The sequence below is a fragment of the Ochotona princeps genome, chromosome 17 (assembly GCF_030435755.1).
Source record: "Ochotona princeps isolate mOchPri1 chromosome 17, mOchPri1.hap1, whole genome shotgun sequence".
Taxonomy (NCBI): Eukaryota; Metazoa; Chordata; class Mammalia; order Lagomorpha; family Ochotonidae; genus Ochotona; species Ochotona princeps.
The window spans coordinates 1,375,545-1,396,337 of NC_080848.1; the positions used below are offsets into that span (position 1 = coordinate 1,375,545).

The 20,793-nt window shown below is 62.4% G+C and overlaps 1 protein-coding gene across 1 annotated transcript in view; it reads left to right on the forward strand.

The window, feature by feature from the left end:
* The first annotated feature begins 7,817 nt into the window (after nucleotides 1–7,817).
* Nucleotides 7,818–20,793, forward strand: part of TBC1D16 (TBC1 domain family member 16) — a 34,523-nt gene continuing 21,547 nt past the window's right edge. The window contains 2 exon segments of the mRNA XM_058675703.1: nucleotides 7,818–8,050; nucleotides 20,210–20,267. Coding sequence (XP_058531686.1) covers nucleotides 7,818–8,050; nucleotides 20,210–20,267 — 291 coding nt within the window.

Here is a 20,793-nt window from a genome sequence, read left to right on the forward strand (position 1 = left end):
CCTTCATCCGCGTGGACCCAGAATGTGGCGTGCACTCCGAGTCTGTCTTTGGCATAGCCAGCCGTTAAGCAGAAGTGAGAGGAGGAGCCCCTGTGAGGCCCACCTCGGGGGGCTCCTCAGAAGGTGTGGGTGTCCATGCAGGGCCCTGGAAAGGCGGGCAGGGTCTCCCCTAGGATCACCTGCAGCAGGTGGCTGCTGTTAAGCCAGGCGCCACAGCCCCTGGCTTCTGTTGCCTTGGCAAAGCAGAGGAACCGGTTTGTGCTGGCCCAGCAGCCAGGGTTGCTGGGGGTGGGTGGCTCAGAACACTGTTTCTGTGTGGTCTGACAGTGATGGGGCAGGGGTGTAGCTGGAGGGTCTGTTACGGACTGTGTCCCTCAGGTGAGCTGGCCTGCCAGCCCCTTGCCATGCCAGTAGGTCTGTCTTCCCGACTGTCGTCTCCCAGCAGCTGGAGGCAGGTGTACACGGTGGCTGAGTGGAAGAGACAGGCTGAGCTGGCTGTTAGGTCTCTTCTTACAAAGGTTCAGAAGGTACCATTGCCCTCTCCCTGTCTGGGCGCTGATGGAGGCCAAGGCGTTGGGTGGGCAGCATTGGCTTGTGGGCATGCCTCTGCCCACCCCTGCTGCTCCCCCTTGGGGAGAGGGGGGCTTTGGTCTTCTCCACAGTGCAGAAGGGAAGTTTCTTACAGGGACAGGGGCCTGGCGTCCGGCGGGTGAGCAGGGCCGAGGGCTCCAGGGAGGTTCTGCCCCATGTCCCAGGCTGAGTGGTTGGTAGGAGGTGGTTTCTAGAGAGACCCCTACGTTCATCCAGGCTGCTCTGTATGCAAAGATGGTGGACAAAGGTCACAGACCCAGGATCACGGGTGGAGGGTGGGGTGCTCTTCAGCGTTCCTGCAGAGGCAAGTTCATCCCGGGTCCCCTGCCGGGTCCTCAGAAGCGAGAGAGTCTGGCAGAGGGGCTGGGGTGGCTGGGCTACAGGACCCTGTGGCATCTTGGTCACAGCTCATCGGGACTCCACATGCATGAGTGGTCGGCTCGGTGCCAGGGCTGCAGGCTCCTATGTCAGTGCCCGCGGGAGCTGGCAGGTGCAGGAGGAGCCCTTTCCCCAGCTGGCCGCTGCTGCAGACCACCCTGCTACCCAAAACACCTGCTCTTGGAGGAGGGAGGGGGCATGGGCTGGGAAAGTCTTCATTTTACCCCCTGTAAATATACACTGTGGAGACCCCTGCCCTCCACACTGAGTCACCCAGGCTCCCGTGGGTGCCCCAAGGCCAGGCGGTGGAGCTGTCAGTGGCTGGTCCGCAGCTGGCCAAGCTCCCGTGGGTGCCCCAAGGCCAGGCGGTGGAGCTGTCAGTAGCTGGCCCGCAGCTGGCCAGGAACGGCTGTCATCCCAGCCCCAGGCCCCTGGCGGCCCTGCCCTCACTTCATGGATAACTGGCCAGGGTCTCCCCCTGAGGTCATGCAGCCCTACGTCGGCATTGCCCTCAGGCTGGTTGGCGCCTTCTCAGCTCAGCCCCAGTCCCTCCAGCCCCGAGTCCCCACGGGTTCCCCAGAGCTGGGCTCAGGTCTGCCGCACTGCCTCTGCCGTTCAGCTGGCTGGAGGCCAGCAGCTGCTGGGTTCCCGGGAATGTGGGGAGAGAACACGGCCCTGCCTCAGCCACGTCTCCTGTACTGTTTTTGTGGTCAATTATGTAAAACCTGCTATTCTGATCAGGAAAATAGGTTACAAATGCGAGAATCCAAGAGTTTCCGGCTCTCGGTTCACTCCTCACGTAGCCCATGGCTGGGCTGGGTTGTGTGTGCTGTGTCCCTCTCTGTTTATGCTGTGTCCCTGTGTGTGTGTGTGCTGTGTCTCTGTGTGCCGTGTCCCTGTCTCTGAGTGTGTCCTTGTGTCCATGTCTTAGGCATGTAAGTGGTATATGGATGCCTGTGTTGCATGTGCATGCTGTCTGGCTCCTAGGAGGCTGTCCCTGCGGTGCCCACTGTGGCCGGGCTGGAAGGTCAGCTCGGGCGTGTTCCTGGCCAGCCATGGGAAGACTCAGGCGGCTCTGGGCCCGAGGACGCAGACAGGAGACCCCTTTGTGAGGAGTTGATGTGGCCCTGTTAGCAGAGCTCAGCACAGCTCAGCAGCGATTGGTGGCCACGCGGCTCAGCAGGCCCAGGGGTGGGTGTTCTTTTCCTAGCCCAGATTGTTTGGGCTCAAAAAACGTTGTGACATGCATGTGTTCTTTTTTCCCTAGTATGCATTGTCTTTTTTTAAAGGTTTATTTAGTTTTATTGGAAAGGCAGATTTACAGAGAGAAGGAGAGGCAGAAAGATCTTCCATCCTCTGGTTCACTCCCCAAGTGGCCGCAACAGCCAGAATGAGCCGATCCAAAGGCAGGAGCCTGGAGCTACTGGGTCTTCCACGTGGGTGCAGGGTCCCAAGGCCTTGGGCCGTCCTCCTATGCCTTCCCAGGCCACAGGCAGGAGCTGGATGGGAAGTGGGACAGCCAGGACTTGAGAGCAGCACCCACATGGATGTTGGTGCTAGAGGCGGCAGCTCTTCCCGCTACGCCACAGCCTCAGCCCGACAGCTTACCCTGTGAGGTACAGCAGGCAGCAGGAAGCACCCAGACGGCTTGGAGCTGTGTGACTGGGGGTGTGGTCTCCGGAGGCAGCGCCCTCCAGTTAGGGACCAGAGCCTGGGAGCGAAGACGTGATGTGCATGAAGGAAGCTCACGAAACCACGAACACTGGGCTGTGAGACTTCATTTCACAAAACAAACACTCCTGGCTAAGGTTAGCGGGCAAAGCAGCCTGTTGGTTTTTTTCCAGAACCTTCTGGGGGAGGGTGTCTGTGGGCACAGGACTGAAGAAGGGGCCACCACGCTCTAGGAGGAGGCAGAGACCTTGTGTTACAGGCTTTTCTGGGCTGTGACATGGGGGGGGGGCATGGCCCCCGATTTCTCGTCAGGGGACTCCCACAGGGGGTTGTGGCAGGCACCGGGGAATCCTAGAGGCCTGTGTGCTGCCGTCTCCTGCTGGGTGCCCAGCACAGCCTGCTGGGGGTGCTCAGGGGCGGCGGAACACTTCCTCCCAAAGCTGGCTTTGATTTAGGCAAGTAGCTGCGGGGGGGGGGGGTTGCTGCCAAGCCTGGAGATGGCAGAGGGTGACACTGTATGGTTCTGGACAGAGGCCACAGCCATGGCTGCCACAGAATGCCCAGGACGTGGCCAGCCGGGTCGCGGCTGACGGTGATGCCAGCAGGGTTGGCCGCCGATGCGACATGGTGGCCAGGTGTTCCAGCTGTCTCGTGGGCTGCCTGTGCCACCTTTGTATGTGGCTCCTAGGAGACGCAACGGGGTCCGGGGCTCACAGGGTACGCTGTGACCTCGTTGGGTTTGTAGGATTCTTACATTCTGGCACTCTCCTAGCCCAGAGGAGCTGGGCCGGGCTTGGGATGCGGCTCTGCCTGGGCAAAGGGCGGTGTTTCCCAAGACTGGCTCCCTGGGGGTGCTGGCATGTGCAGTCCTTGGGGGCTGCTGTCTGGGGTGATGGTGGAGGTGGGGGCAGATGGCCAAGAAGCAGCCACAGAAAGCAGAGAGGGCACCCAGGCCCTGGTTGGCATTTCTGGTCAATCCCTTCCAAGAACGTGCCCTGAGGGGCCTTGGGGCTTCTCCCAAGGACCCATCCCGGACCCCATAACGAACAGGCCACCACCTTCCGTCTGTGGCTTTGCGACTTACCAGGAGCCAAGTCCTGTCCTACCCCAGACAGTGGCCATGTGGCCCAAGTGACTCTGAGTGAGGCGGGCATGGGCCGCCCCACAGCCCAGAGAGGCGGGCTTTGTGTGTCTAAGGGCCTGCTGTGTAACACGAGGGTAGGGCCATCGGAGCAGGGCAGGTGAGGGCTGCCTGTCTCCCTCACCTCAGGTGCCCTGGCGTGGGATATCGGTGGCCCAGGTGGTGACCTCGTCCCTGTTTGTAACTTCGTTCAGTGGCACGGTTTGTTTCCAGAACCTTCTTCCCCTGCCCGTTCCTCCTGCTCTTCCACTTTTGGTCTCTGGGACTGGCAGGTGTGGACTCCTCTCTTGGCAGGGGCACCTTCTGCGGACTGTTCACAACCCCCTCCTCCCCTCCCCCACCGGACTCCAGGCCTGGATGGCCATGGTTGGGTGCAGCCCAGCTGAACACCTGGCTGTCCACGCACATGGCTTGGTGCCCATGGTCATTGCCCTGGCTCTCGGGTGGACATCTGTACCTCTGTGCAGGTCCAAGTCCCTGAGGGCTGCATGGGCAGAGCTTAGCTGTGTCCTGGGTGGCCTGGGGACATGTCCAAGGACAGCCACAGGCCCTCTAGACAGTCTCCCAGATGTGTCTGATCTAAATACACCTTATGCCCGTCCTGTGACTTTGTGCCTGTGAGGCCGTCGCATAAGGCACAGGCACAGGGGCAGGTGCTGAAGGGATGGGCACGCCTCTAGAATACGCCACCCTGGTCACGTGGCACACTGAGCCTTGGGGCAGGGGACAGACCACAGGTGCTAGCCAGGCAAGACCTGCGGTCAGCATTCCTTCTGGGGCCTCACTGAGGGCCTGTCACTGTAAACTGTCAGAAAGAACCTAATCGGAACCCTCCCAGTGGGCACACACACCTGTGCCGGTGGGCAGACCTCGAGTGGGCACACACGCCTGTGCCAGTGGGCAGACCTCCCAGTGGGCACACACACCTGTGCCGGTGGGCAGACCTTGAGTGGGCATACACCTGTGCCGGTGGGCAGAGCTCGAGTGGGCACACACACCTGTGCTGGTGGGCAGACCTTGAGTGGGCACACACGCCTGTGCCGGTGGGCAGACCTTGAGTGGGCACACACGCCTGTGCCGGTGGGCAGACCTCCCAGTGGGCACACACACCTGTGCTGGTGGGCAGACCTCGAGTGGGCACACGTGCACAGGTGTGTCTTTTTGGCGTGCATGGCCCATGGCAGTGTGTTTCCTCTTCTCTACCTCTTCAGGTGCTCTGGGCACACCGCGCATGTTCCAGGGTGCCCTGCATGTTGGATAGTGCCCTGTGGTCTTTGGCAGAGAGGGGCATTCCTGGTTTTGGGGCAGGCTGACCTGGGGGAGCAGCTGTCTCCTGCCTCGATCCACTTTGCAATGTCTGGGGACTTGGGACTGCTTTTCCCCGGTCCGTGGGGTCCTGTCCACTGTGGGGAGCTTGGCCGTTGTCTGCGTCTCGGTCCTGTGTCTGGGGGTACTGGCCTGGTTCTGCTGGGCATGCGGCTCCCATTTGTGGTGCCCCTGGGGCGCACTCTGGTTCTCATCCTGGTGTGGCAGCTTGGCTTGTCGGAGGCCTTGGGTCTCCTTCCAGTGTATCGGCGGGCGAGAGGAGGGCTCGGTGGCGTCAACACTCGTGGGCACGCAGCAGAGGGAACTCCTGGAGCCTGTGGAAATCCTGCCCACAGTGGGACCAGGCTTCCTGGGGGGCGATTCCACCCAGTCTGGGGCAGGTCAGGAGGTACCCTCCCTGGCTGAGCCCATGGAAACACTGGGCGGCCTGTCCTCGCTGGACCTGCCCTCAGGGTGTCTGCCAGTGAGAGGGGGCACCAGCCTTGGGAGGTAGTGGCTTGCACCCTCATTGTCCCTCTCTTGCTCCCAGGCAGGTCTGGACGCGCCCCGCGCGGGCTGGAGCCTGGGAGGATGGAAGCGGCTGCCCACCCATGTCTCTGGGCCTCCTCCTGGGCCTCTGAGCTCCTGACCCTCACCCCTGCGGGCGGCAACCCCGCTGTGCTAGGTGGGGAGATCCTCTACTCCAAGAACACTATCTGATGCACCCCCCGAGCCTGCAGGGGCCGGGGAACACCACCCGGTGAGCTGGCCCAGGAGGTGGGGAAGGACCGTCACCAGCCGGGCCTGGGAAGGAGCCTCCTCACCCCCCACCTGCCCTGATGCTGGCTGTGCAGGCGCCCTGTGATCTCGGCTTTGCATAGTGTGGGGAGCAGGAGGAGCTGGGGTCTCCTTTGTTGGGGACGGCAGTGGTCCCGTTACTGCTTGAGGCACTGAAATCCCCACCGGAGTCTGGGCGGTCCCACTTCCTGTGCAGCTCCCTGCTAAAACTCCGAGGCAGCAGAACATGTTCCACGTGCCTGGGCTCCTGCAGCACAGGGGGACCCGATGGAGCTCCAGGCTCCTGGCTGCAGCCCGGGTCCCGCTGCAGCCCGGCTCCCCACTGCAGCTAGACTCCGCGTTGCAGCCCTTTGGGGACATCAACCAGCAGATGGGAGATCTCTCTGTCTCACACTGCCATTCAGATCAACAGATGTTTGCAGAGGTCCTTAGAAAGTTCTGGAGCTGTAACAGATTGCCTCCCAGGGCGGAGGAAGTGGGGGTCTGCCAGAGTCAGGACTCCACCCCCAGTCCCCACATTTGGACTTGGAAGGCCACCTCAGGGTTTTCTTCTGTCTTTTTGTCAGCAGCTACGACAGCTGTGCCCCCAGGAGGCTCCTTGGGGTGTGAGGCTCCCCGCAGAGCCATGAGTGCACACCCCCTGGAACAGAGCGTGGGGTCCCCGAGGCCTCTTGCAGGAGTGGCCCAGGCCTGCAGTGAGCAGATGTCTGCGGAGGGTCCCTGGCAGGCTGCTGGGAGGAGGCTCCTGGGCCCTGGCCCTGCAGCCCTGGGCTTCCTCTGCTGCGGGCAGGGCCCCAGGCAGGTGCTGGGACCACCCCGGCCTTCTGGTGGGGGCGTCACCACCTGGTGCCTCTCACACACCTTGGTAGGGAGCTGGATTGGAAGAGGAGCAGCTGAGGCATTTTGGTGCTGGGCGAGGGTGTCCCAAGGGGCGGCTGTGCCACAACGCCCACCCAGTGAGCTGTCTGAGCCAAGCTCACTGCCCTGCCGCTGCGGCCAGCATACACGCGCTCTCTCTTGCTCTCTCTGTGTGAGATGTAGGGACACAGCTCTCCTCTGCCTGGTCACTCCCCACACTTCTCACATGGCCAGGGCCGAGCAGGCTGGAGCTGGGCTCCAGGTGGCAGGGAGCCGCACTCCTTGAGCTGTCTCCTGCAGGAGCTGGGAACGGGACATGCTCCCCCATGGGGTCCAGGCATCTGAGCCAGGGACTTGACTGCAGGGCCGAGTGTCCACCGTGGCCTGGGAACCCTCACAGCCCTGGTGACCAGAGTCCGAGCTGAGATCCAGCCGGCTCAGCGGCCAGCCCACGCTCCCCCCTTGTGGGTGTACAGGGGGTGGACCCTGCACAGGTGAGAGGAGCCCCAGGAGCCAGCACCATGAGGGAAAGGGGACTGGGGGCGTGGGAGAGTCTGAGGGTGGAGCCATGGCGCTCATCGCTGTCCCTGACAGCAGAGGACCTGGACAGGTGCCGAGCAGCGCTGGGGGACTGCCTGCAGGCTGCTCAGGGGGCGGTGGGAGGAGAGCCTGGAGCACACCCTGGCTCCAACCCTTTTCAGATAGAAGCCAGGGGCACACATGGCCCTCCTGACCCCTGTCCCTCCTGCCGGTTACTTGTACCTGGAGAAGGATGAGCTGCTGGGGGCCATCCTCATCCTGGGTCCCCAGTTCTCACATCCAGCAGCAAGACGAGGAAGCCCTGTGCTACATCGTGCCTGACAGCTCCCCTGTGTGCAGGGCACCGCGGCCGGCGCACGGGCGGCCCCCAGCAGGCTTCAGCCACCGCCATCACCAGGGACGAGGACGTGCTAGAGGTGGCCCAAGGGGCTGTGGACACCACGGATGCCAGCTCTTCTGTGGAGGAAGCAGACGACCTTGCCCAGGGCCCCTGCACCAACGGTGCCCTCCCGGCCCCAAAGCCGGCTCATCCACCATGAGCCCGCAGGATGGGCTGGAGGACGGCCGGGAGCCACGGGCTGAGGCCCCGGAGGAGGAGGGCTCCCTGGAGGAGGGCTCCCTGGGGCTGTTGGCTGACGACGGTGTGAGCCGGGACAGTTCCTTTGACTCGGACTCGGACGCCGCCTCCTCGCCCTTCTGCCCCTCGCGCACCAGCACAGCGCCGGCCGAGAGCAGCAGCAGCTCCGTGTTCATGGACAGAGGCGACAGGTAGGCCCCGCGCAGCCGGCGTGGCTGGTGGGGGACCCTGCTGGGCTCAGGTGCCGCCCTCCCCAAGGTGAGTCCCAGGCCACCCCCATGGCAGTCTTGGTCCTTTAAGGGGCTCATTGCGCAGAGATCTAGTAGGCATCCTGAAGCCCGTAGGGCTGCCTGAGGCACATAATCCCCAGCCAGGCCCTGGCTCTGCCCACAGCCCATGGGGCCCCTTACCCAGCTGGCTGGACGTCCGCTCCTCCCCTCTGTGAGCTTGGGAGGGCAAGAAGGTTGGTGGTAGCCCACCCTGGGGGAGGCCGAAGGCCTGGGCTGTTGGCAGGTGGATTGGAGGGCTAGGACCACCATCTGTAGCCCTGCTGAGCAGGAGGGACCTGCATTTCCCGGGCCCTTGCGGTTCTCAGAGGCAGCTTGCACAGTCCCGCCTAGGCTTGGTGGGAAAAGTGATTGTGATGGTGGTCGGCGGTGCATGAACAGGGTCCAGGGGGTCAGCGTGGAGGGTGGCCCTGGGCTGTGCAGGGTCCAGGTGGTCAGCGTGGAGGGTGGTCAGCGTGGAGGGCGGCCTTGGGCCATGCAGCGTCCGGGTGGTCAGCGTGGAGGGTGGTCAGCGTGGAGGGCGGCCCTGGGCCGTGAAGGGTCCGGGTGGTCGGCGTGGAGGGTGGCCCTGGGCCATGCAGGGTCCAGGTGGTCAGCGTGAAGGGCGGCCTTGGGCCGTGAAGGGTCCTGGTGGTCGGCGTGGAGGGTGGCCCTGGGCCGTGCAGGGTCCGGGCGGTCAGCATGGGTGTTGATGCCCTGAGCTCCATGCTATAGGCTGTGTCTGAACGTTCTCCAAACCCAAGCCCCGGGATAGGTGGGATAGGTCCGGCGGCGTCCTCTCGGGCTCATGGGGAGTGAGAGGCTCGAAGGGAAGGAGGGAGGGGGTCCCCCTGGCTGGACCACTGTGCACACCAGGTCCAGGGCCTGGTGTGGCCAGGCCAAGCAGAGGGCTGCCCAGGAGGGAGCTGGGGTGGATACTCTCTGGGTGTCTCCTCCTTGGTGAGATGTGTGAGATGCTCCCGTTAGCCCTGGCTGTTTGGGGGCACAGAGAGGGGGGCTGGCAGCCTGGACGAGGGCTTGGGGCCAATGGGCTGCTCTGAATCCTGTAGGGCTTGGGGCCTGGGATCCTGCCTGGGTCCTGCTGCCTGGGTGCAGCCAGAGCGCCCTCTGGTGCTGCCACGCGGCACTGCATGGTACCTGGGGTGATCCCCAAGTCTGCCCACCCTGCAGGGACGCCCGCATGACCTGTGGTCGGGGTGGCAGGGTCTGAGTCAGGGCTTGGCCGGAGCCCGGTGAAGATGTCCCTCTTCTGGGCCTCTGTGCCCTGCTGTTGTTTAACACGGCTTTCTATTAGCATCCCGAAGATCACTCATATCTAAGTATTTGGAAGGCAGAGTTACAGAGAGTAGGGGAGAGGGGTGGGAAGATCTTCGTCCCCAGATGGCTGCAATGGCCAGGGTGGGCCAGTCCAGAGCTGCCTGCTTCCGCAACCCTTCAGGGTCGTTGGTCACAGTTTGCACAAGCCCCAGCTCCTGTGCCTGGGAGCCACAGTCCGTCCCTCCGGGCCCCACTGGGTGTGGGCCTCCTCTCCTTACCTGCCAGCCCCTTGGGCGGTGCTGGCTCTTTGTCCTCCTGTCCACGGCTGCTGGGCAGGGGAAAGATGCACTTGGGAATGGATTATCTGCTTCAACCCCCAACTCCACGGTGGTCTTGAGCCTGGAGAGGCGTACCTCAGAGTGCTGGGGCTGCAATCTCCACCCCGGATCTGGAGGGATAGGGTGGCCCTGGTACCCGTATCCCCAGCGGCTGCCCACTCCTTTCTGCTGATGCCCAGTGTGGGGGTCTTGGTCCCACTGCACCTTCCCCAGCCTTTCTGCTCCCTGGCACTTTTGGAAACAGCAAGCCCTTGACTAAGGATTTTGCTGGGGCTGCAGAGCAGGTGCCTGGCTGGCAAACCCCAAGCGTCATGGAGGCGAGCCCTCACCAGGCCCTGAGACCCTGTGGGAGGTGTGGCTTCTGCAGGCTGCCTTGGAGCTGGGTTCTTGGTTCTTCCTGGAGTGCGAGTGTTTGGGGTGCCCCGGGGTTGAGCAGCCGGGCACCCAGACCCCCTTTGGGCAGGGCAGGGAGGCTGGTTCATGGGGCCCCTCTAGTGGCAGAACTGAGGAACTACATGCCCAGGCTGGGGCTGGGCTGGGACCACGAGTGGACCCCCTTCCTGGGAATCTGCATTTCCCTGCAGTGTTTGGTCCCCTGAGTACATGAAAAGATGGCCCTCTACCCACTGCACATTCCCGTGTCGCCTGCGTGAGACACACAAGGGCGGGACCCAGTTCCGAGGAGGTAGGGGTCCTTCCCAGCAGAGGGCCACCTGGACACCCTTGGCCAAAGCAGTGCTCGTGGCCTGGCTAGGGCAGGGGCAGTTGAATGAGTCAGTGATGCTCGGACCTGCACCTCCAGTCACACCCCACCCCCACCCCAGGATGGCATGGTCCTGGGCCATCCACCTCTGTTGGGGTCGAAGCCAAGGTCTGTGGCCTGGCACTAGCTGGGGAAGAATTGTGGCATGGTGGCACAGCCCGGACGTACGTGGGGAGGCAGCAGGCTGGGGTCCCAGGGCACGCTCCCACTCAGTGCCCGCCTCCTGGACGTACGTGGGGAGGCAGCAGGCTGGGGTCCCAGGGCACGCTCCCACTCAGTGCCCGCCTCCTGGACGTACGTGGGGAGGCAGCAGGCTGGGGTCCCAGGGCACGCTCCCACTCAGTGCCCGCCTCCTGGACGTACGTGGGGAGGCAGCAGGCTGGGGTCCCAGGGCACACTCCCACTCAGCGGCCACTCTGCCCCTGCCTCCGGCTGACACGGATCCTGGGGGCAGCAGGGATGGTTCCAGTACCAGAGGGGGGACCTGGCTGGGGTTCCAACCTCCCATCTTCGGTTCAGCCCCAGCCGTTGTGGCATTCAGGGAGTGAGACTGTGGGAAGGAGCGCTCTCTCTCTGTCTCAGTAAATATAAGTAAATCCCCCCTTTTAAAAAAGGTGTACTAGTCTCTGGTTTCTCTTCAGATCGTATAAATCTTTTGCCTTTTAAAAAAGGTGTATTTGGGCCTGGCGCTGTGGTCTAATGGTGAAAGTCCTCACCTTGAACACGCCGGGATCCTATATGGGCACCAGTTCTAATCCTAGCAGCTCCACTTCCCATCCAGCTCCCTGCTTGTGGCCTGGGAAAGCAGCAGAGGACGGCCCAAAGCCTTGGGACTCTGCACCCATGTGGGAGACCTGGAAGAGGCTCCTGGCTCTTGGCTTTGGATCGGCGCAGTCACTTGGGGAGTGAATCATCAGATAGAAGATATTTCTCTCTGTCTCTCCTCCTCTCTCTATATGTCTGACTTTGTAATAAAAATAATTAAATCTTTTTTTTAAAAAAAAGGTGTATTTATTTTCATTTTAAAAGCATATTTTCTAGAGAAAGGAGAGACAGAGAGATCTTCATCCATCACTCCCCAAATGGCCAGTGACTGGAGCTGAGCCGATCCAAAGCTGGGCTTTAAGCCGTAAGCGGGGAGCTGGACTGGAGCCCATATGGGATGCCAGCGCTGTGGGGCAGGGGCTAGCGTGCTGTGCCACTGTGCCGGCCCAGCAAATCCGTTTTCAGAAGCAGGTGGCTCACTGCAATTATGCACAGTAGGCAAGAGACCTGACACAGGCAGCTGAGGGTGTCCCAGGTCCCGGCCCTGCGCCCTGCAGCCCCCACGCTGCCCCCTGCTGGCACACGTGGGAGAGGAACTGTGGCGTTCGAAATGAGGTGTGAGACGGGCAGGCTCAGCCGACGCCGGGTGGGTGAGACGTCTTCCCGTGCCCACGCCCACGTGCCGTTCACATGTTTCCCCACCAGCTTGTTGAGCTGCCCCTGCACTGAAGTGCTGCCTGCCTTGGTTTTGAGTGTACGGTGGGCACCCACCTCCACCCCGAGGGTCCTGGGCTAAGGGTCAGGGCTTCAGGGCGAAACCCCCATGGTCTGCAGGTGGGCTCTGTGGGAAGTGACCTTGCGGCTGGGGTGGTCAGGGTGCAGCCCTCTGTGGAACCCACCTGCCACCTGTGTACTTGATCGTGAAGGATCCCTGAGCCCCCAGGCGAGCTGGCTCAGGTGCAGGGCTCAGTCCCCTCCCATGCCTGGCCTGGTCATTTTCCTGAGGGTGCCAAGCGCTGTGTGCCCTCGCTCTGGCTGGCCCTTCTTTGCGGCATTCCAGGTAGCGCAGGCCAGGAGGCAGGCAGGCAGTGCCTCCCTGGGATCTGCAGGATGCTGTGTTGCTGCTGGCTTTGCCAGGGCCAGGTGAGCCCTGGGGGGGTCTGACGGGAAGCCCACCCGTCTGTCCAGCTTCTCCCTTGCACACCTGTGGCCGGTCCGCGCAGCCTCCTGCTGGAGCCCAGCCAAGCAGCAGGTGGATGAGCTCTTCTTGGCCGTGGCAGCCCCTGGGGACCACCCCCCACTCACTGCTCTCCCCTCAGGCTCACCCTGCCTGGGGCCGGTGCCATTCTAGAACCTTCCTCAGCCTGCTGTTTGTGGTGTGGGTCACAGGAGGCGTTTATGGGGGAGGAAGGTCCCTCCTGCAGATTTCTCAGAAGTGGGGGGACGAGGACCCAGGAAACTGCTCTTGCTGGACGGCCACTTGCCTTGGGGATGGAAGGGTCCTGGTCACCATGAAACCACACCCAGAACACCACTCTGGGTGACCGTGAGTGACCGCCCGGCCTCCGCTGTCCCTCCATGGGCCTTGCGAGGCGCAAGTGAGCGGCGCTGACAAGGTGCCTTCTGCTCCGGGAAGGAGAGGCTCTGACTCAGGGGACCCAGGGGGTGGGGCGCATTACCAATGGCCCTCACTGCTCTATGAGGTGCCGAGTGCAGAACGGAGCTCACAGCTCTCAGAGGAGCCTGGCCTCTGGGAAGGATCTAGAAGCGCCAGGTCTGGTTCCTCCTGTGTGCACCCTGGGCAGGACGCAACCTCTGGGGGCGGAGGACAGATGCCGGAATCCCACATCATGTCACCTGTCCAGCCCTGCCAGACCAGTGCAGCCGTTCAGCAGGTGGCTGACCAGGACACATGAGGGACCTGCAGTGAGGAGGACAGGGTCAGGCACATGGCAGGCCCAGAGGCCAGACTCCTGCCATGGCAGGGAAGGGCCAGAGTGGACAGTGGGCATCCAAAGAACCCTTCTGGGAGCAGCATGGCCAGGGCGCAGTGAGCAAGGACAGCAGGTGTGGGAAGCCGAGACCTGGAACTGGCCAGAGGAGGGCTGGCCAGGAGCTGGAGAGGGGTTGAACCCCCTGTGCTGGCCTCCCATGTTTCAGCACTTTCTGAGCACCGTTGAGGACCGGTCCCAGCGCCCCGAGCAGTGGGGGCCCCGTTGGCAGCCTGGGTGTCGTTTGAGCTTCTGGAGCCAGGACTTCTGTCCAGCCCGTCGTCACCGACAGCCTGAGACCTGTTCCGCCATGCTCCGGCTAGCGTCTCTGGCTCTCCAGCCTTGGCCTCGGCTGGGGGGCTGTCACCAACTGTCCTACCCCCCAGCCTCCCAGCCAGGCCAGGAAGCTCTGGGTGGGGACCATCCCAGCTGCTACCGCTCCCAAAGCCAAGGACTGTGGCTGTGGCTGGGCGGCCGCGCAGTGTCCGGGAGGGGATGCCGGTGAGGCCAGCTGTCCAGCTGCAGGCCTGAGCCCAGAGGCCATCTAGGGCGTGGCCTTGGTGAGGTGTGGGTCCCCGTGTTGTCATCTGCTCAGCCGGTAGAGTCCAGCCATTCTGTGATGAGGGACGCTGCGAACAATACCCTCCTAGCCTTCAGGCACCAGCCGAGTCCACAGTGTGCCAAGACCCCAGGTCACCGCCACCCGGTCCCAAAGCCCCAGGGGCCTCAAAGCAACAGAAACTGTTCTCAATATGGTGGGGTTAATGGGTCTCAGTGGGCTGGGGGTGGGGGCTTTCTGTCTCCTCCAGCTCCTGACAGCCCAGGCGTGCCCTGGCAGTTGGCTGGGCGCTCCCTGGCGGCCCAGGCGCTCCCTGGCGGCCCAGGTGCTCCCTGGCGGCCCAGGCGCTCCCTGGCTGCCCAGGTGCTCCCTGATGGCCCAGGTGTTCCCTGGTGGCCCAGGTGCTCCCTGGTAGCCCAGGTGCTCCCTGGCGGCCCAGGCGTGCCCTGGCGGCCCAGGTGTGCCCTGACGGTCCAGCTAGCACCCAGCTGCTGTCTGGGTCACCCTGTTCTGCACTCCCCCAACCCGTCACCGTGAAGCCTCTGCCAGTGTCTTCGTGTCCCACCTCCCCCACCATGTGTCCCCATTCGACAGGAACACACCCAGGCTGTCTGTGTTAATGGCTGCAGGGCGGGCACCTGGGTCCCGCGAGAGGGGCATGCAGCCTGAGTGGGGGCGGGACCCTAGCCAGGTACTGGGGTGGGTGAAGGTGTCCAAACAACAGCCGTTCAGTGCCAGGCCCAGTGCCTACCCCGACAGACATTCAGTACAGACTAAAGGCCTGCGGCTTGGCTTTGAGCTGTATTTATGTGAAAGGCAGAGTAGCAGAGGGAGATCTTCCATCTGCTGGTTTACTCCCCCGGTGCCTGCATCAGCCAGGGCTGGGCCAGTCCAAAGCCACGAGCCAGGGACTCCATCCGGGTCCTCTGTGTGGGCCATGCCAGCCACCTGGGAGGGAGCAGGTGACACCCGAGGACTTGGGTCCCTGCCTCCCAGCTGTGTCCCAGCACAGCCCCGGCTGTCGGGCTGCTGTGGGCATTTGGGGTGTGAACAACTGGAGGGGGACCTCCCTCTCTGAATGTGGCTCAGTTACAGCGAGCATGCCCTATGAAGGCAGGATGTTGGCACCGGGGACACTTGGGGTAGGAGATGAGGGAATCTACTTCCCGCTCGGCTTCACCTTTGAACTGGCGACAGACAGGTGCTCACTGCCCGTGCCGCCCGCTGCCTAGATGCAGCCCCAGCCCGGCATGTGCTGACCCCTGGTTGGTCCAACACTGCCCATTAGAACTGCAACAGGAGCTGCCCCGAAGTCCTAAAGACAGTGAGATGCAACCCTCCTCCTGGTCCCCGCCTCACTCCGTGACACACAGCCCAGGATCTCAGTAGGTGCTATGAGTGCCCATTTGTGTGTCCCTGTGTCTCAGGTCACTTCCTGCAGGGCCCCTTCCTCGTCAGCCCCACCCAGACCCCTGGCAGTCTGTTTCCCGTGTGGGACGCCAAGCAGCCAAGGCCCCTGCCCCTCATGTCCAGGCGCTGGGGTTGGAGTCCCGGGTCTGCCTTCCTACTAACTCACCCTGGGAGGGAGGCAGCAAACAGCTCCAGGGCCTACATCCCCGCCACCCCCTGGGAAACCTGGATGGAATTAGCTCCTCGCTCCAGCCTGGGCGTGCGTTTGGGGAGTCTGTGACAATGACAATGTCCTCCCTCTCAAGTAAATCAGCAGATGTGTCTTCAAAATAGATGGTCTTGAGAAGGGTCCCACCAGCGTGGAGCTGTGCGTGGGGGTCTCACACCAGTGTGGAGCTGTGCGTGGGGGTCTCACACCAGCGTGGAGCTGTGCGTGGTGGTCTCACACCAGCGTGGAGCTGTGCGTGGGGGTCTCACACCAGCTTCTGCTGCCCTCATGCTCCGTCCACGTGGCATGTTGGGCTGAGTCCTTGCTGCTTAGTGGGGTAGGTGGACGGGGCAGCACTGCTGGCCAAGTGTCTGAGAGTCTGGGGCCCTCACTGGGCTGGGGGACAGCGGCAGTGCTGGGGGTCAGGGGCAGTGCTGGGGCAGCGCCAGGGGCCAGGGGCAGCACTGGGGGTCAGGGGCAGCACTGGGGGTCGGGGGCAGCGCCAGGGGTTGAGGGCAGCACTGGGGGTCGGGGGCAGCGCCAGGGGTTGGGGGCAGCACCGGGGGTCAGGGGCAGCGCTGCTGGCCCAGCGTCTGAGAGTCCGGGAGCGTTGCCGGGCTGTCATCATTCAGGCAGTGCCCCTCACCACTCTGGCTTTTGTTCAAACCTGAGTGTTGGTCTGTTGGCCGTGTGGCCCTGGATCCCCAGGGTGGTGGGTTGTGTCTTTGGTTCTAACAGAAGTTTCTGGAACCGTTCTCTTGAGGGCTGTCCCAGTTCATACTCCTGCCCGCGGCTCAGGGCACCCTGCCTTCTCCACGGCCTCACTGGTGAGGGACACTGTCTCTGTCTCAGCCACAGTAAAGTGCAGCCACGGATGCCACACTGTGGTCTTTGTGTCTTGCCAACAGCCACACCACTGGGTGTGTCTTCCTGTGTCTGTTGGTCCTCCTGGTTTCTAGACACAAACATGCCTTATTCTTATTGGGGTTGGCTGGCTTGCAATCGAGTATTCCAGAGTGTTCTGGAAATCCATATCTCTTCTGGAACATTCTAGAAATCTTTTCAGTGTGGGGCCTACCGGTGTTTCTCGTTAACTTTGGTCAAGTTTAAGCTCCTGACTTTTTCTTTCTGAGAATTCCCAGCCTATTTCCAGGTCCCCAGGATGCTGAGATGCTCATGAGAATGTTTTTGTGGTTGACATCTCGGCCCATGAGCTGTTTGGGGTTCATTCTAGCACCAGGTATGAGGTTTTGGTTGAGCTTCAGCTTACTTTTTGCCCCTGAATATTTCTCTATTTATTCAAAATCCAGTGACAGCCCACTGGAAGACCAGGCCTAGGGCCCCACGTGCACACGCAGGCATGGGGGCTGTGGATTGGCAGGGGCGAGGGACACGGGGATGTGTGTGTGGGGATGCTGAGGGAGTACCTAACAGGAGGAGGCTGTCTTCTGGGGGACTTGCACTGACTGAGCCAATGCACTCACAGGTAAATGAGGAGGTTTGGTGGGCTGAGCTACGCTGCAGCAACCATAGATATGAGAGCTGGATGGGATTCAGGGCAGACCAGTCTAGTCTGCCACATGAACTGGCATGTGCAGGAACCAGGGCTGGTGCAGGCCTGGTGGGGGTTAAGGGTCATCCCAACTAGGTTGCATTTCCCGCTGGCATGCACAAGGGCCAGTTCTGCGGCATGCTGGCAAGCCGCAGCACCCATAGGTCTGCGTGGGACCTTGGGCTGGGGATGGAAGCGACCAGGCCACTGCAATCACCAGTTTGTAGTCTGATGTGGTGACAGACTGAGCCGGATCCTGCACTCATTGACACACGCAAGCATCAGGTCTGGGTTCACTCCAGGCAAGGTTTGTTGGGGTCCTCGCCCAGCTGGCCAGCTGGCCTCCAAGCTCTGGCCTTCCGCAAGATCACAGGCTCTGTGGTCTGACCTGGGGATGCTCAGATCAGGACTGGCCCTGCCAGTTGCTGGTGTCTGTGCGGTGGGCAGATGCACATGGGGGACCTGACAGCTCATGGAGGCCAGCAGAGGACGTCCCGTACCAAAGCACGGAGAGCAGAAATGGTTGGACAACTCTCCTGGCCAAGGTTTGGCAGTGTCTGGGCGAGTGGATGCATTGTGGTGGACCTCGCCAGCCAGTGGGCCTTGGGAAGATTTTCTCAGTCCTGGTGCAGTGAAGCCGACAACATCTCAGAGTGATCAGAACCACTCCAGCAGTCACTGGGGGCATTCTCCACTCGGGGTTTCTGAGCTCGCATCGAGCGCACGGCCCTCATCCCGGGTCCTGATGTAGTCAGGCAGCCGGGGTGGCCCCTCCGCTTCCCTCTCCGGCCATGCCTTGCCCCTCCTGACCCTAACTGGTGGTCCTCAGGCGCGTACATCCTTCTCAACTATGAAAACAACATCAAAAATAAAATACATGAATTAAATAAAAAAGAATATCATTAAAAACAAACACGAAACCCACAGGAAATAAACAAAACAACCCTCAAATGCAGTGACAGAGGGGCGGAGAAATCCGTCCACTGGTTCACTCCCCGGGTGGCTAACTGGTCTAGCCGGCACCTGCCACGGGCTGGACGTCCAGGCTGTCTTCCCGCCAGCTTTCCCTGCCCTTGGCACTAGGGGAGGCAGCAAGGAGGCGGTGGACAACTGCTCCTGCCAGAGGGGCCCCAGCCCTGTCCTCTCACTGCTCCCCACAGTCAGGTCCTAGAACTCGCCACCTCTGGGAGGGGTCCCGGCACTGCCCCCGTGGGCTTCACTCCCCCAGAGGACTGGCGGGTCATTCAAACGCCGCCCTCTTCCCACTGAGGTCCTCCGGACCAGCAGGACATCAGCGTGTCGGCTTTCCCACACCAAACAGAAGAAAACCCACCCAGCCCCTCCCCCGACCTGCTGGGTACGGGGCTTCCTGGACCTGAGTTGGCCCCTGTAGTCCCTGACGCACCCCAGGCGGCTCATGGCCCGAGCCACGTGAATGCACCTGCCCCGGGGAGCAGGAAGCCTGAGGCCCCAGGGGCCTTGCATCAGCTGTACTGGCACAGCCCCAGCTGGTCCCACGTGTGTTCGGCGAGATGTGAGCTTGTCATGTGCGCTGGGGAGCGTGACGTGGCCGCACCTCCAGGCAAGCGGGGAGCTCAGGCTGTGCCTGTGGGGACCACCTGGCTGCTGCAACGCAACGCGATGCTGATGAAATCGCCCCAAAGTTGGTGCAGGGCTGGGCACCACACCCCTGTCCTTCCCCAGCACAGCACATAGACTGGGCATCTCTACTCGGGGTGCTCAGGCACCTGCAGTGCAGGCCCCACACCGTGGGGTTGCAGCGGCCCCTCTGCCGGCTGGCTCTTGGGGGGCTCTCCTTCCTGGCAGGGGTTGGGCTCATGTGAGCCAGCAGACCGGGGCAGATCATGACAGGGCTGGTCCCTTGGTGTGGTCCCTGGACCAGGCCCTGAACTGCATCCCTCCCAGCCTTGTCTGGCCATGTGCAGGCACAGGCACCCTCTCTTGGCCTCTCGGGCAGAAGGGGGTGCCAGGAGCTCTTGTGGATGCCACCCCAGGAGGGCAGAGGTCCCCCTGTTTGGCCCCATCCTCTGGACTCCTGTGATGGGGGTGCTTAGGTGGCGCATACCATGGGTGTGGTTTGCGGTGTCCTCTCCAGGGTGGGGTGCAGACCTCGTGGAAGGAGCAGGTCAGCCCCGGGATGGGGGTTGGGGGAAGGGGAGGGCAGGGCCAGGGAGAGAGCACCTAGTGAGGGGTGGGCTGGGCAGAGGAGGGGCGAGGCGGACTGGCCTCTCCAGGGAGCTCTGGCCACTTGTCGAGAGGGCAGAGCCGGCAGACTACGAAGGCCAAAGGATCTGCGAGGCTTCTGTCAATATTTAAACACTGGGTGGATTATTTTTGGTAACCACAGTCTCCCAGCCTGGAAGGCTGCCCCGCAGTGTCGAGTGACACCATGCACCCTGTTTGCGGATCCAACGGCCAACCGGCCCGCCTTGGGACACACCCAGGAGCCCAGGGGCAGCCAGGGTGAGGCCAGCGGGGGCCCTTCCGGTTGACGGTAGTTGGATGTGACAGTTCCGTGAGCGGCCGGTCTTGACTGCGGCCAACAGCAGCAGTCGCAGCACGGTGGGCGGTCCCCGGGGATCCAGGGGTTGTCCTGGATCCCTCTGGCAGCTCACGGCCAGGCCCAGGCCCTGCAGGTGGCCGCCTTCTCCCCCTGGGCAGCTCTGCTGGGGGAGAAGTCCTCCTCCTCGGAGCAGATTCCGGACTCGCAGCGGCCAGGCTCTGGAGGGCCAGGCTGACCCCGTCTTGTTCCTCCCTCTGGACTTGGGGGCTCGAGGGAAGCGCTTCCCTCTCCACGCCCCCTCCTGCCCCCAGCTCAGGCAGACTCTGGCTTGGGTATTCAGCTGGGTGTGGCCACACACCGTCTGCACCCCCTCCCGCACCCCCTTTCGGTTCCTCCTGCCAGGATAAAAGGATCCGAGGCCCGCCAGCTGAGCCCCCAGGTGCTCTGGTTGGAGTCCACTGTTTGGGTGGAGCGACTTTCTGTGACAGCCACATCTCGTATGGGCATCAGTTGAAGCCCCAGCTGTGAGCTCTGATCCAGCTCACCTCACGCACCTGGGAAAGCAGCAGAGGATGTGAGGCTGTGAGGACAGCTTGTGGTCCGATTAGGAGTTGGGCACCAAGAGATGGCATGAGGACCAGGAAGCGGGGCCAGACAGGGGTCGTGCACCTGGGCCTTCAGCCGTGTTGTCCACAGTGGCCATGAGCTGTCGCTGGTGGACAAGGGCACAGACACGACGTGGCCCACCCAGGCAGTGCGCACTCCTGCAGCCTTGTGGACCCAAGGAAGAAATTCAGGCTTAGGGTCAGGGCTGAGCCGTGGGGATCCCGTGCTAGGCGACCTGAGCCACATCACAGCCAGGCAAGCCCGTGACCCCCACATGGGGTCCTTGCTAGTCACAGTGGGTGCAAGGGGGCCTGCCGGGCTGGGGGTGGGGGAGATCACTCAGTGACGTGAGTGTTTAACGTGGACCGTACTCTACAGGTAGTTCTTCAGTTTTAACTTGACAGAGTTCGTCCCCCAGTGCCAGCATCTGCCAGTTGATGCTGTGGCAAAGCCCAACCAACCCACACCCTCTCTGACTTATGTTTTGCACCAGTAGAAACAATCAACCCAACCTGGCTTTTTCCTGGTCCAACTCACATGAGGCCAACAGGTGTTATAGCCCTGCCCGGCCTAGTCTGCCCCCATCACAGCTCTCATGCTTTCCAGTGGAAGTGGTGCTCCAGCAGGGGAGCCCCACGTAGACCCCTTCCGAGGCACCCCTCCCCCCTGGGTCT